General features: G+C 44.0%; 2 protein-coding genes across 3 annotated transcripts; both read right to left on the bottom strand.

The window, feature by feature from the left end:
- Positions 1-476: 476 nt before the first annotated feature.
- LOC143318941 (GRB2-related adapter protein-like) lies at positions 477-6817 on the bottom strand. The gene is made up of 5 exons (XM_076727481.1): positions 6427-6817; positions 6231-6328; positions 5661-5780; positions 2596-2866; positions 477-2496 (listed from the first exon to the last, which is right to left on the bottom strand). The coding sequence occupies exons 1-5, from the start codon at positions 6502-6504 to the stop codon at positions 2317-2319; spliced, it is 747 nt and encodes a 248-aa protein (XP_076583596.1). The 5' UTR covers positions 6505-6817; the 3' UTR covers positions 477-2316.
- A 1218-nt stretch (positions 6818-8035) lies between these two features.
- Positions 8036-13851, bottom strand: brat1 (BRCA1-associated ATM activator 1). Of its 2 annotated transcripts, none has more exons than XM_076727491.1 (12): positions 13444-13851; positions 12571-12719; positions 12342-12489; positions 11737-12190; positions 11174-11296; positions 10907-10998; positions 10717-10820; positions 10446-10626; positions 10148-10221; positions 9761-9845; positions 9395-9678; positions 8036-9268 (listed from the first exon to the last, which is right to left on the bottom strand). In XM_076727491.1, exons 1-12 carry the CDS (start codon positions 13613-13615, stop codon positions 8399-8401), a joined length of 2736 nt encoding a protein of 911 aa, XP_076583606.1. In that variant the 5' UTR covers positions 13616-13851; the 3' UTR covers positions 8036-8398. The 2 variants fall into 2 exon arrangements, with proteins under 2 accessions (XP_076583606.1, XP_076583605.1); XM_076727490.1 differs by having other exon boundaries at positions 8299-9268; positions 10717-10817; positions 13444-13739.
- Between the last annotated feature and the right edge of the window lie 50 nt (positions 13852-13901).

The raw sequence follows: 13901 nt of genomic DNA, 5'->3' as shown, positions 1-13901 counted from the left end.
CATTTTCTTTTGAGTCTGCAGTATTCTTAATGGTAATTATATATTATGTTTATTGCCTCGTGTCTGTCGAGGTTTTGTGACTCTCCAGTTACTGTTCTAGTGTTCTTTCTTGCTCTTTAGCTTATTTCTGAATATGAATCAGAATTTATCAACTTGATCTGCGTGTCAGTCCTGCAAATTACCTGTGACTCCTTTCTGCTTCACAACAGGTTTCTAAAAGGGGCACCAACCCCAAGGTTGATAATTTCTGTTTCTATAATGTGTAATGTGTATGTTGCTGTGCATTTAATCATTTTTTTTTTATTGGTGTAATTATTGAGAAGTGCAGATTGGTGACTGTAAAGAACCTCATGTCAGTCAAAAGACGAAATGTCTTGACACCTTGTCCATCAAATGTCTTTTTCTTGTGATGTCTCCAATAAAGTTAAAGATATGTGCATCAAATCTAAAAGTCTTTGTTCACAAATGAACACAGCTGAGAGTAATATCACTCTTTATTCAGGACTCTGTACAGTTTACTTACATTTACTAAAGAGGAGGCTGGAGCGTCGACAACATGATGAATAAAGAGAACATAAAGTTAAACTGAACATGTTCACGACAAGCTGTTGGTGAAAGGACATCAGTCAGAAGACGGGTTTGAAAGGTCCACTACAGGGCTGAAACAATTCTGTTCATTTTTGATTAATCATTTTTGACCTGTAACGTGAGAAAGGTATGAACCCCACAGAATGAAGGTGACCTGTTTTAAATGCCTGTGGTGTTTGACCAACAGTCCGACATCCAAAGGTATGAATAACGATATAAAAAGCAACAACAAATCCTCAAATTTGAGCAGCTGGAACAGATATGGAACCCAAATATTTGGCATTTTTGCTTGTTACTTGAACTGATTGAATGATTTAAGGCCTTGAAAACCTGGTTTCAGCGCTGCACAGATTTAGCATTGAACTTCTGTAACATGACAATAAAATAAATGCAGCAGAGTCAAACATATCGTCTTCTTTCATTCCATGCATTCTTCCCCCTTGTCAAAACAAGCCACCTACGTTACCCACAATGCAACTGGACCGCCCACGGTTGTCCTGTGTTATGGCAATGCAGCTGTGAGCGGTTAGCCTCAAGCAGAATGAGGAGTGGGCCATGCACAGAGGTGTGGAAAGATGCCTGTTTTCTAACTCAACACCCCCAGCTTGTTCAATTTTCAAACTTGTAATCTTCAGCCCCAACCAGCACTGACTCAAGTGACATCACTTGAGGCAATTTATCTGATCTTGAACTGCTCCCTCTGGAGCCAAAAAGCTTTATAAAGCTTTTTCCCATAAGCATTAGTACTACTAAACACCTGTAAACAGACTTTGACATAAGATTGTTGCATTTCTTTAGAACATATTTATGTATTTATGACTAAATGAACAAGAATCAAAGGTTAAAAAACAGTTTTGGTTTCAGGTTTAAAACAGTGTGGTTTGATCAGATTTGATTGACAGCAACAGTACCAACCCAACAACTGTGGTCTGATTGGGTTTCACACGTTGTTATTGTCCAAATCCATCTCTGCCCACTTCAGGAGCTCAGAGAAAAACAGGAACACAGAAATCTCTCATGTGAAACACCCAAAAGTAAAATGCTGTTTTCACATAGGGCCCTGAAGCTGACTGACAAAATACATTTTTTCAAATTGCTGTCAATTAATTTTCTCCTGTGGATGGACTAATTGATTATTGTACTATTGTTTTACCGCTAGTTCAATCACTGGACGTATAAGGTCAGCCTGAGAGTCAGTGGGTCTATTTACATCCACAAGATATTCAGTTTTTTTGCCGTTATTCTCAAGAAGACAATATTCCTACTAAGCTGTTTACATGGCCAATGAAAATGACTATTCCACTAATATTCCTGTTTACATGCAGCCAATTATCAAACACAGCCTCCCTCTTTCATTCGCTCAACCTCCTTCTTAAGACAGTCAGCACTGGGATAGTTGCACATATTCAAAAACCTGTCCTTATCCAAGTATTTCATGGTGTTTTAGAGTAGGTGTGTTTCTCCTTCCAGATGAAAATGAGAGCTGACTGGACACAGGCAAGATGCTGTGTGTCATAAACTGCAGTTAAAACCCTGACTGAGATATATATTACTATTATATAGGAATATTATTTGGAATAAGGCTTAATTCAGAGAATCCAGCCTGGATATGTTGTTTACATGAACCATGTCAGATTCGGAATATTGTCATATCTGGAATAACGGTGGGAAATTAGCGTGCATGTAAACGCGGTCGCTGATGGAGCAGGTGTTCAGCTTGATATGCTGTCAGTGGTACAGCGGCTGCACGTATTCTGCGGGAAAGACTCCCACGCGGCCTCGACAGCGCCCTCTCCAGGTCAGTGGGCTCGAGCAGTCCAGCAGGTCGATGACATCACCACGCAGGAAGTGGAGGTGGGCGGTCTGGGGTGGAGTGTAGTCACAGAGGGCGTGAGCCAGACGAGGTTTCTACACAAAGACAGAGCACAGCCGTGACATCAGACAACCAGGTGTGTATTTACGAGAAGCTGTTTGTGAAGAATAACGATGCTTCAGGATTCGTCATACCCCCACAGTTGGTTCAAGGGAGTAGAGGCGGGCTGAGGGGAGGGACTCCTGAGAGCTGCTTTTATAGGGGTTGGGATAAGGGTTAAGTCCAGGCTGGGACAGCAGGCGAGGGGACGAGGGGGGGTCTCTGAGGCAGACCACTTTCTCCACAGCGATGCTGTGAGTCCTGTAGAAGTCCACCAACCGGTTGAGGGAGCTGAACGACTCGTCCCAGATGCAGTACTGACCGCCCCCCTCCAGCACTCGGAAATGCTCCACCCTGTCACCATAGCTGCAAAGTGAGAAGTGAGAAGTGAGAAGTGGATAAAGGCAGGTATGCACGCTCCTTTAAGCTTCCGCATGAAGACGAGGGTAGTGTTACTCCTCCTCCCCTTCTTTGTTTGTGGAGGAATTCCTGCAGATGCTCTGCGCATACCTCTGTCAGTGTGGGAAGGGTGACCACAATCATGTGTGGGTGTATCTCCAAAATCCTTGCAGGAGGTGTTTTCAGAGGCCATAAATCTCACATGTCAAAGCAGACACGCGTGAATAAACACATCAATCTGGTCTGAGCTGCTCTGAAAAGCTCACAGCAGTTCAGTGATTCGGAGGTAGTTTTGTCTCTTACTGACATTGTGCAAGTCATTGAGTGAGAAAAGCATTGATGAAAGGAGTGATCGATCAGCTAATTGTCAGGAAATAAATGTCAAGTATTTTGATTTGAAGAAGTCGCTTTGGTCTTTACGAAAACATTACATCCATACTTTATGTAATAATTAGGGCTGATTATTGTCACTGTTCAATAAATTGCTGTTTATTATCTGCAATTGACCAATTAATCATTTTGGCCTTTTAAGTGTGAAGACACTGAAACCACCCCCAAAAAGGTTACAATGATTTAAGTAGAAAATCTTGACATAAAGAAGCTGAAACTGGAGGTGAAAGTTCGACATAAATGCAGGAAAAACTGACCCGAATTATTAAACAGTTATCAAAATAGCTTGCTTGCATGCTTTTGTTTAATCAATAATGAAAATAATTGTTAGCTGCAACCCCAAAACAGACATTTCTGGAGGTTTAATACACCCAATTGTTGGTATCACAGTATACTTTCCTCCGTATTAGAGAGAATGAGCTGCAGCTTCAGTCAATACCTTTTACTGTTCGTACGTCACCTTTTCTCTTGTGCTGTTCTGTTTTCTGCTGTATTGTTTCGTTGGGAGTAATCGCATTTGTATCACATTGTTTGTGCAGTAATTTAAAGACTGATTTGAATTTCAAAACAAATGTGCACCATGTGCTCGTGTCTGATGTGTAATTGGTTACTAAGCGTGTCCCTCCCTTACACACCTCGAAGAGTCACTCTAAAAGGAGGGCGATGCCACTCTTGAGGCGCTCTGACAAAGGCTTGAGTGATGGGATGCGTCAGCCTGAGGAATGAGAGGTTTGGGGGATTTTTTTAGTGTTCTAGTTAATATGTTGGAGCAGCACAGTGGTTTCCTTCCAACAACAAGAGTTTGATCCCATTCTGAACAGTTTCTGCACCACTTTCCTCCTGCAGTCAAAGACATGTCATTAGGTTAGTTAGAGACTCTAAACCACACAAAGGTGTGACAATTATCATGTTTGTCTGAACTAAATATATGCAGAATGTACTGCACTTTAATGGTGATGTTTATAGTCTACTCTCTTTGCAGTTAGTACACAAGAGATCAACATACTTTACGGTTTTATACTCACAGGAAATGACACAATACTTTCACAGAGACATCAATCAAACTGTGAGTTTGGCAAAATAATACCAATCAAATGTAGCAAAGATTCAGAAAAATGTCTCTTTAAACACAGAGTGGTTATATTTGGTTTTCTGAGGTGTTCCTGGAGCTGCTCCGCTGCCTTTGTGCATAGTGTTACAGGACTATGGTCCTCATTAAGTGATTCTTATAGTATGAACACAGACTGTTTAAAATTAATGTTGTGTCTCTTCCTGTTTTAACACAACACATGTTTGGAGTCATTCATGTTATCCTCATGATGACAAAAAAAAAGGCAAGCATGGATAATGAGGCAATAGTTCAGAGGAAGTTTGTCTGTCTAATATCTCATAAAACACATTGTTGTGTTTGCCATGATGTCATCCAGACAAACTGTAGACGTGTTGAGGACTGAAAGAATCTCCCTCAGCTATAAAACAGGTTTAATGAACTCTTCTTGAACATCATCACCCTCTGTTGATCCTCGTGAGGATTACACTTTGAGTTCATGTGTGCATGAACATAAACAAAGCGCTTCACTCTCAGCCCTCACAGGCAGACAGATGCTGTGCCTTAAATCATTAACATGTATGTATGTATGTGCATGCGTGTCTATGGCATGTGTCAATTGCATAATGCACCTGTGTATAATTAAAGACTGAGTGGTCTTACGTAATGCCCCGATTATTGAACACATTCAATTTATCCTCAGTGATGAAATGTGTCCCACGTCACTTTGCTGACCCAAATTACACCTCCTCACACACACACACACACACACACACACACACACACACACACACACACACAGTCTTAACAGCCTTTGTGGCTGTTACATTTTTAGTGCAGTGCGTTGTCGTAGACCATATTTAAATAGTCTCCCCCTCCACTGACCCTGACACACACTCAAAGACACGTGGATGCTGTAACCCGGTAATGTGTTCAATGTGACGGAAAACAAACATCCAGCTGCAGAACATAAAATCAGAAGGAGATGCTGCTGCCTGTTTTTCACGCAGCGCTGCTGATTGTATAGTATGTTCTATCAGCAAGCTGTTTAACTGTGTTTTTGGTTTTTCAGGTCAGATCCAGGAGCAGCAGCTTTCCCCTGTGGTCATTAAGACACAGCTCAGGGAGGGGCGGTGGAACTGGAAACGACAGCAGTGCAGCAGATTCAACACATGCAAATATAACCACTGCACGCCAGCACACAAACACTTTGGAACTTATTAACATCACAATGTGGGAACAGACAACGGAGGACCGACCTGTCAGACTTGTCCTCTGCATGTGTGTGTGTGTGTGTGTGTGTGTGTGTGCGCGTTTACTGACCTAACGGAGACAGAAAACTCTCCAGGAGCTGATTCGCTCTCCCTCACCAGGAACACTCCAGTGTCCTGCCAGCGCAGATGTTTCTCAGCCTCAAGTCGTGATACTCGTCCAGCAAACCACCTACAAACACACACACACACACACACGTAAATTATACTCTTCTCTTAAGCTAATATATTTTGAGAATTATAGTATAACTCAGCTCAGTTGTGTAGATCAGTGGTTCCCAACCAGGGCTCCAGACTCCAGAAACAGGTCAGAAAAACTCTGAGGAGTCACAAGATTTTCAATTACTTACTTTTCTCTAATTTTTGCTTTTTGTTTAGTCGTGAAATACTGAAAACTTTCACCTCTCTAGGTCTCAAAAATTTCTTCAAACCAAGCAGTCTTAGTCAGAAGAATCACTTTTTGGCTGAAAAAGTCAAAGCCTGTGATGAGGGGTCATAAGTAGGCAGTGAAAAAGTTCGGGAACCACTGATGTCAATGATGGTAGATGAAACAATCCACATCTATAATATTCTGTTTTCTACCCTAAATTGATGTTTTCCTAAGTATAAAATGTGTTTTTACGGATAAGGGAGCAGGGAAATGTAGTTCTCTGGCACGTAGCCACGCTTCCCCCGGATCTCCGCTGTGAACCAGCAAGAGTCATCCTCCATCTCTGTCACCTATAACACACATGCACAATTATTCCTACTGTGCAGACATGCAACACCTTTGTTAACTTTGTTTTTAAATCCTCTAAAAGCAACATTTGCACACTTACCTTGATGATGTCCCCTTTGTGGAAACTGATCTCGTCTGCTTCTGACGCTGTGAAAGAGAAAAGAGCCACCGCCTCCATGCTGCACAGAGGAGCAGAGTCTTCTACGAGAGCAGTTTCACTTCATGAATGAAGGGAGAGAATACAGCTGTCTGTTCAGAGCGCGGCAGTGTGATGACTGTGATGATGAGTGTGTGTGTGCTGACATCCTGGTCATTAGTTAATGAGGAGCGTTTTCTCTGCGCGTGTGTCCCTCTGTTCTTCCATGTGACTGAGTCGGAGAGCGTGTGAACACGTGGAGGTGGCGAATGCCCTCTCCATCTCCAGCTCTGATGTCTACGCACTTCAAACTCTGAGGCTTTAATGACTCATTTCCACAAGGGAAATCAGCGACAGAGGGAGGAAGGAGAGGAGACAGAGAAGGAGTGAAAATAACCCTGAACCGAGTGTGATGACCTGGAGTGTTTATGACTGTCTACTTAGGATTATTACAACCAAGTGCATCCAGCTGATTCACCCGGGAAAAGGTTTAAATCATTTAAAGTACAGCATTGGTGGAGAGGAACGAAGTACATTCAGTCAAGTATTGCACTTCAGTACAATTTTGAGGTGCTTGTACTTGAGTATTTCCATTTCATGCTTCTTCTACTCTACATTTAAGTAGCTGTACTTCACTCTGGTACTACAGTAAAATGCTGTTTATACATTCTCTCTATTAACAATCTAATGATGTCAGATAGAATAATACATCAATCAGAGTACTTTTACTTTGCTACTATAAGTACATTTTGCTGATAATACTATATTTTTTACTTGAATAACATTTTGAATGAACTACTTCTATTAGTAATGGAGTATTTTTGTAGTATGGTATTGGTACTTCTTCTTCAGTCAAGTATGTATGAATACATCCTGCACCAGTGCCTGACAGATTGTACACAGTGAAATTGTGTCACCTTTTCACCAACTACAGTAGTTAAGATAACAGGAATCAGGAGTTGACAAAAGTTTGAAACTGCACTTGCAGAAAAAATGAGGCTCTTCATTACCGTCATCGAATTGCGTCTTAAGGGCAATGAAATGGACAAATGTGGTAGAGGTGAATTATTCAAAATACAACGTCAAAATATGACGTCAGCACAGATTTAGAGGGAGCAGGAGGGAGGTGGTTGCTTACGCATCAGTTTGAGGCTATTGGAACAAAGAAATTATAACATTTTCCACAAAGACTAACCTGTATGTTTATTTACAACAATGAATCAAATCAATGCCTGACAGACATCACTGATTTGTAGGACACGGTGATATGACAGCGAGTTCTGCTCCCCGACCTGAACCCGACAAATTTCAAATATAAAGACACTACATTCAAAACACGTGATCGGTTGAAACTAAACTACTGCTGCTGCTGCACTGCTAACGTGTCACTTTCACTGGGTAGGATCCACAGAAGAGGCAGAATGGATGAAATAAAGTGTGGTCAGGTCTCAGTTTTAGGCCTGTGCAGACTGTAATGGCGAGCTGTGACTGACCCCTGCTGGAAGTAAAGACAAGTGCATAGTATGGGTGTATCTTAAAAAGATTTAGGAAAAAAGAGAAAAAGATCAAAAACTTCCTGTTTGGTATTTAATGAAACTTTAATATTTAATAAGGAGTAAAATCAGCAAAATCAGTCACAAAAAATCATAACAACATGAAGGCAAATGTACCTTGAGTTCAGAGAGTGTTGCTCACTGATAACAAATATAAGGCAGTGTGTGTGTGTTTGTGTGTTTCTGGATGTGTATTGCTCACATTGAGGGGATTTGCTTTTCTTATGGGGACAAAAGTTCCTGTAATGTAAATCATGAAATTTCAGGATGAAAAATTGGGTTAAGGTTTGGGTAAGTCTCCAGGAAATGAGTGCAAGTCTGTGTAATGTCCCCTTGTAATGTGCGTGTGTGTGTGTGTGTGTGTGTGTGTGTGTGTGTGTGTGTCAGTAGCAGTCCACTATGACCTCTTGCCCTGGCTGTGTGTCGGGCCGAGTGTGAGCGGCACTGGCGGTCAGTATGTCCTGCAGCAGAGAGAGGGGAGAGTTGTGGACGTGGTCACTGCTCTGAGTGAGGACGTCCAGCCTCTCGTCTAAACCCAGAGACGTCAACACCTCGCACACGCCAACAGTCACGCCGTTGCCCGCCTCCTTTGGCACGCCATGGTCTTCAGCATCGCCCGCTCCGTCACTCTTCTTCATGCCCAGAATCTTTCTGATCTCCAGCCCCCAGCCCCAGCCAGGTAGTTCACAGGTGACCCTGGCGGCCGGTGCCACAGCAGCATCCTGTGCCCTCAGCAACAGAGGACAGACCGTCTCTCTGAGTGATACCAGCAGGCGACAGGCCTTCAGACCCACAGGTCTATCGCAGTCAACAAGACCACACAACAAGGCTGAGATGACTCCCTGCTCAACCAGCTCGTTCAACGTTCCGGCCAAATCGGACTCCACCCCCTCTGTGTGTCTACCGGTGTGGGTGTGAAGTGTGTGCACCTGGTCAGAAACTACACCATAGGGGTGCGATGGGGCTTGATGTGTGTCTGAGCCCTTCCTGTAACCCCGCTGGCCTGAAAAGGCCTCGTCCAGCAGCAGCTCGGCCAGCTCCAGCGTGTGAACTTTGACCTCCCAGTCCAGATCCGCGCTGCCTTGTGAGAGGACAGTGCGCACACACTGCATTAGGAGAGAGGTGGAGGAGGACGGAGGCGAGCGTGAGGAGCGCAAAGAGAACCAGGCAATGAAGTATCGTACGACAGCCCTCCTGGGGAATCCCTCTGTGTCCTGGGAGAGAATTTCAAGCAGCCGGCTCACTATTTCAGCCTGGAGGGAGACAGAAGTGCATTAATAACAGTCAGCAAATGACGTCAAGGTACGACGGCAGAGTCTCCATCCACCTCTATAGACTGGCATCTTTTCAGAGTCAATGTAAAAACAATTTCTGCCAACCTCGTCCTGACTGAGTGCTGCCCCCTGCTGCCAGCTGCCTGCCAGAGTCCTCGCCAGCGCGGAGATGGCGCTGGCCCTCACGTAACTCTCCGAGTCACGAAGCGCCTCCTTCAGGAGAGGAGTGGTACAGCAGCTGCCTAGCGAGGCCTCCGAGGCGTCACACACCTCCGCGGCTGATTTCGGGAAGACGGGCACATCTGCCAGGTGTCCCAGAAACTCCACCGTTGAGTCTCTCACCTCCCAACGCATGTCACACACACGCTTCTTCACCACATCAACGAGATCTAATACACACAAGGATCATTTCAGCAACACATCACGTAGACACAACAGAGTGTGTTGTGTCTACGTGATGTGTGACTTTACCTTGTCTGAGCTGGTCTGTTATGAAGGAGAGGTCTGTGCACACACTCGTCCACTCCACTAAGGCCTGGTAGGACTTGTGGAGTACCTAAGAAACAGTCATTTCAATGACAGAAAACAATGCAAGATCGATAATGATTTACAGATCAGCGACACAAGGCGAGTAAGGGGACTTTTAATTAAGATCATATAGAAATAATGTGTATTAGCTGAGTGTGTGTATCAGTACTACAACTTGTTCTTCTTATATATGTACATGTAGGTTGAAACAATCAGCGAGCGACGGTGGCTCTTCTTCTGAGTCACTTCTCTCCTGGAGCATAAGGCCAGTGCAGATAAAATGAGTGACAGTGTATCATGCGTGCATAGAAAGGGACAGACACAACTTACAGTGGGGTCAGAATCAGGATTGTCCAGATACTGAATGAGAACAGCGAACACATCAGCGATCTTCTCCTTCGCTCCTGAAACACAAAAGACTTGCTAACTTTTTCATCCTGAAAAACTAACTACACTACTGATTTGCATTTACTTTGACACTTGGTTAACCTTTAATGGCTCTAACTCTGACAATAAGATATTAATAAGTGCTTTATAATGACTCATAAAGAGGTTGATTATGTGTACCTAATATAGACTGTGACCATTTTTCCTATTTGGATCATCCCACACACTCAAACTGATTTACCTGAGCTACAGCTGAGAGCCATCAGAGCCTCCAGAGCACACTTCTGAACTTTGCCACTGCTGATTATATTCCTGCACGCCTCTCTACAGCCAGCGGACGAGGAGACGCCACTGCAGATCCTTAACAGTGACAGAACTGCAGTGACGATTAAATGTGGAGGACAGGGGAGGACGTCAGGCGGCTGAGAGGAAAAGAGAGAGTGATGTTTGATTCACACAAAAACAGCAGAACATTTCCTCTCCTCTGCTTTCTGTTGTGCTTGCAGCCTCACCATGAGCGCGATCTGCGGTGTGTTTGTCAGACAGACACAGATCATGGCGATGCAGGAGGTTTTACTCTTCAGCTGCTCCACCATTGCACCCCGACGCTTGTCTGCTGCGGGAGCAAAAAACATATTTAGTTATGAAGATGCTGAACAACAGGCTGTTTCCTTTTTTACTGTGTAATTCTGTGTGTTTTACCAGTGGCGTTTGTGCCCAGTAGAGTCTGACCAGTTATAATATCGAGGGGTAGCAGCAGCGCTCTCACAGCCCGGGCTGTGTGGACAGTCTCACTGCAGAGAAACACAGGAACAGAAGACAACAGCACCCATTTGAGTTTGTAAATAAGTTCTGTTTTTTCTTAAACCACCTGATGTCAGGAAACCTCCACACACTGAGCCTGTGCTTGTGAGGGTGAGGCCACATTCTGTGTGAGAGCGTGAAGGCGTGCAGGGGATGACTGCTTACTGACGACCTCCGCGAAGAAAAGCAGCTGCAGCATGAATGAGCTCGGAGGGCTTGATGGTGGTCAACATGGACGATAGCAGACAGGTGACGCGGCGGTCCGGGCTGTGTTCATCAGTACCGGAGCTGCAGAAGACGAAGAAAGAAACGTGGACACTTGTTATAAATTATAGTGTCATATGTTCAACGAATTGATTCATCCAAAAATCACTCCAGCTCTCTGTTATCATAACAGCACAATTTTCCCTTTTTCTGTTTTTATTATGGTTATGCAGCAGGTGCTCTGTTAGTGTGCAGGTGGGGGAAACTGATGCATCCTCATCAGCAAACACAGAGTTAATTTGCAAGTGATTGCTTTCTGTTTAAAGTTTTACACTATCAGGGTATCAGGTAGGCTGGTTGAGTGATAATGACAACAGTGATGATAATGTCAACTTCACAATTATATGGATACTTTTGTATTTACTGTAACTGTGTTTATTGCTGCATTCACTTTTTTTCGACTGCTGTCTGTGAACTGGATATTCCCACGTTACACTGTGCTCGGGCTCATGTGAGAGATCTACCTGTATGCAGCCAGGATGACGTCCATCAGAGGCAGAGTGAGCTGACTGCAGCCTGCTGTCACCAGACTGTCCAGAGAGTCCCCGACCGTCTGCAGCAGCCTGTCCCTGAGAGGCGGCCCGGCCTTGGCCAGGAGCAGGGCCAGCAGTTTGAGGATCTGCATTCTCTGATGGAGACGTGTGTTTTCTTTGGGATCCAGTGACTCCTTTAGGTACTCTGACACCTCCCTGATAACAGCAGTGTACCCTGTGATGGTGTCCATGGTGAAAACTGGGTGTCCTAAGTCTGCATTGGAGGTTTGTGTCCTCTTGTCTTCGTCTTTCTTATCTACGCCGTTACATCCTGCAGACGAGACTGGCTGAAAGAAGAGCAGGGTGTGGGCGAGCAACTGATTGGCAGCTGAGGCGACAAACAGACTTGTGTCTGTCTGGAGTTTTAGGAGAGGTTCAACGAAATCTGTGGAGACAGGAAAACAGATTTTAGTTACAAAGTGGTGAAATTCTTTGTCATTATTCCTAAATATCACCAGCCTCCCTCTTATCAAGTTGTCTTTTATAATACACAACATATCAGGAGCGACGGTCTCATTTCCTACGTGAAGTGTCACCTGATTGTACAAAGAAACTGAGAGCCTCTGGGTGCTGCAGCAAGTTCTTTAAGCCCTGGATCCACCCAATCCTTAAAGAGGGATCCTCCCAGAGTCCTGCTTCTTGCCAGCGCTGAAGGCTGAAGACCAGGTCCAGAACAGAGCGTTCCTGTAGGGGAAGGGGGGCATCACCACAGTCAGAAACTGCTGGTAACAGTTTCACGAAAGCACAAAGTGTCATTATCTCTACCTGAAGTGTTCTGAAGCCGTCCTCAGTTGCAGCCATTAAGCCGGTCAGTTTGAGGGTGAAGGCAAGGACACCGGGGTCTGAAGCTGTGTCGGAAACCACGGTTGATATGAATTCAAGCAGACATGGGCAGGCCTCCAGCAGAGATCTCCCTTCATCAGGACAGACGGTGGACATGAGACAGACATACACATCAAACATCCATCTATTGATCCACAGCTGTACAATCCTAAAGGAAGATCTAGCTGTTCCTCTTGCTCTTTTTGCCTTTTCAAGACTACACAACAGCTTCATTTACAGAGATTTCTAGAAGAATATACACCATGTAAGCACTGAATCAGGAGAAAATATAGGCTTATCAAAAGACACACAGCCCCTCCCTTATATAGTGCAGGTCTGAAGGCCCTAAGCAATCAGTTTAGAGCTGGAGCAATGAGCCTATTAATCAGTTCATCAATTTACAGATAATTATTCAGCGATTATTTAAAGAACAAATAATTTCAGTCACATTTCAAGCAAAAATGATGATGATTTCCTGCTTTACTGCTATTTTGTATTATTTTCTGACATTTTAAAGAGAAAATTGTTATCGATGAATCATTAATTATGTAGATTATTTTGATCTGATCATTAGATCAAAATAGTTGTTAGATGCAGTTTTATTTCACTTAATTGGTGCTTTGGTGGAGCAAAGAAAGTGGCAAGTTTGCACTTAGCTCAGTCCTGTATGCACGCCTAGATTTAAAGTATGGATGTAACTTATCTGTCTCACCTCACATAGCTACAGTAACCCACAGAGAAGGATCGACATCCTCCCACCTGGAAGCTGAATGACAGATAACCAAACTAACTCATCCCACCAAGCTCAGCACTAACCAGCCGCGTTGAGCCCTGTGAACCAGTCCAGCAGTTTCTCCAGGCTGGTGTCATCCGGCAGAGACCTCCCCGAGTCCGCCAGCACCTCACACACCCTGGGCAGTAGCGACACACACTCTCTGTCCATGGTACTAACGTGAGTGTGTGTTAATGAGCCCTCAGGACACATCATAGCAAACGGGTCACTAATAACTTCACCGCTGAACAGTTACACTAAAACACACATAGCTAACACTGAGTCGCGTATTTGGAAAGTTAGCTAGAAACTTAGTTAACGCTAAGTCGTGTTGAGTGAACGGGCACAGCTAGCTAAATGAAGAAAATGTTGTTTTTCCGTGTAGTTTTACTAAATATCCATCTCGCGGGAAACAGTTTCGGATATACCGGTGCTTGGCTTCCTTCTCTTTCAGCTTTCAGTGTAAATTTTGAGAGTCATAAGAAGGACGCATGCACTATTT

Source organism: Chaetodon auriga, chromosome 4 (assembly GCF_051107435.1).
Source record: "Chaetodon auriga isolate fChaAug3 chromosome 4, fChaAug3.hap1, whole genome shotgun sequence".
Classification (NCBI taxonomy): Eukaryota; Metazoa; Chordata; class Actinopteri; order Chaetodontiformes; family Chaetodontidae; genus Chaetodon; species Chaetodon auriga.
The sequence above is the reverse complement of the archived record's forward strand: the minus strand, read 5'-3'. Positions and strand labels throughout refer to the sequence as shown.

Bases quoted from the DNA above. Each gene is read 5' to 3' on its own strand.
- LOC143318941 (XM_076727481.1), bottom strand. From the start codon at position 6,504: ATGGAGGCGGTGGCTCTTTTCTCTTTCACAGCGTCAGAAGCAGACGAG. The intron at 5,781-6,230 runs GTAAAAACACAT...GTGTGTTTGTAG, and splicing joins ATTTCCCTGCTCCCTTATCC to GTGGTTTGCTGGACGAGTAT. The intron at 2,497-2,595 runs GTATGACGAATC...GTCTTTGTGTAG, and splicing joins CCCTTGAACCAACTGTGGGG to AAACCTCGTCTGGCTCACGC.
- brat1 (XM_076727491.1), bottom strand. From the start codon at position 13,615: ATGATGTGTCCTGAGGGCTCATTAACACACACTCACGTTAGTACCATG. The intron at 10,821-10,906 runs GTAAAACACACA...TTGCTCCCGCAG, and splicing joins ACTGGGCACAAACGCCACTG to CAGACAAGCGTCGGGGTGCA. The intron at 9,679-9,760 runs GTAAAGTCACAC...TGTGTGTATTAG, and splicing joins AACAGACCAGCTCAGACAAG to ATCTCGTTGATGTGGTGAAG.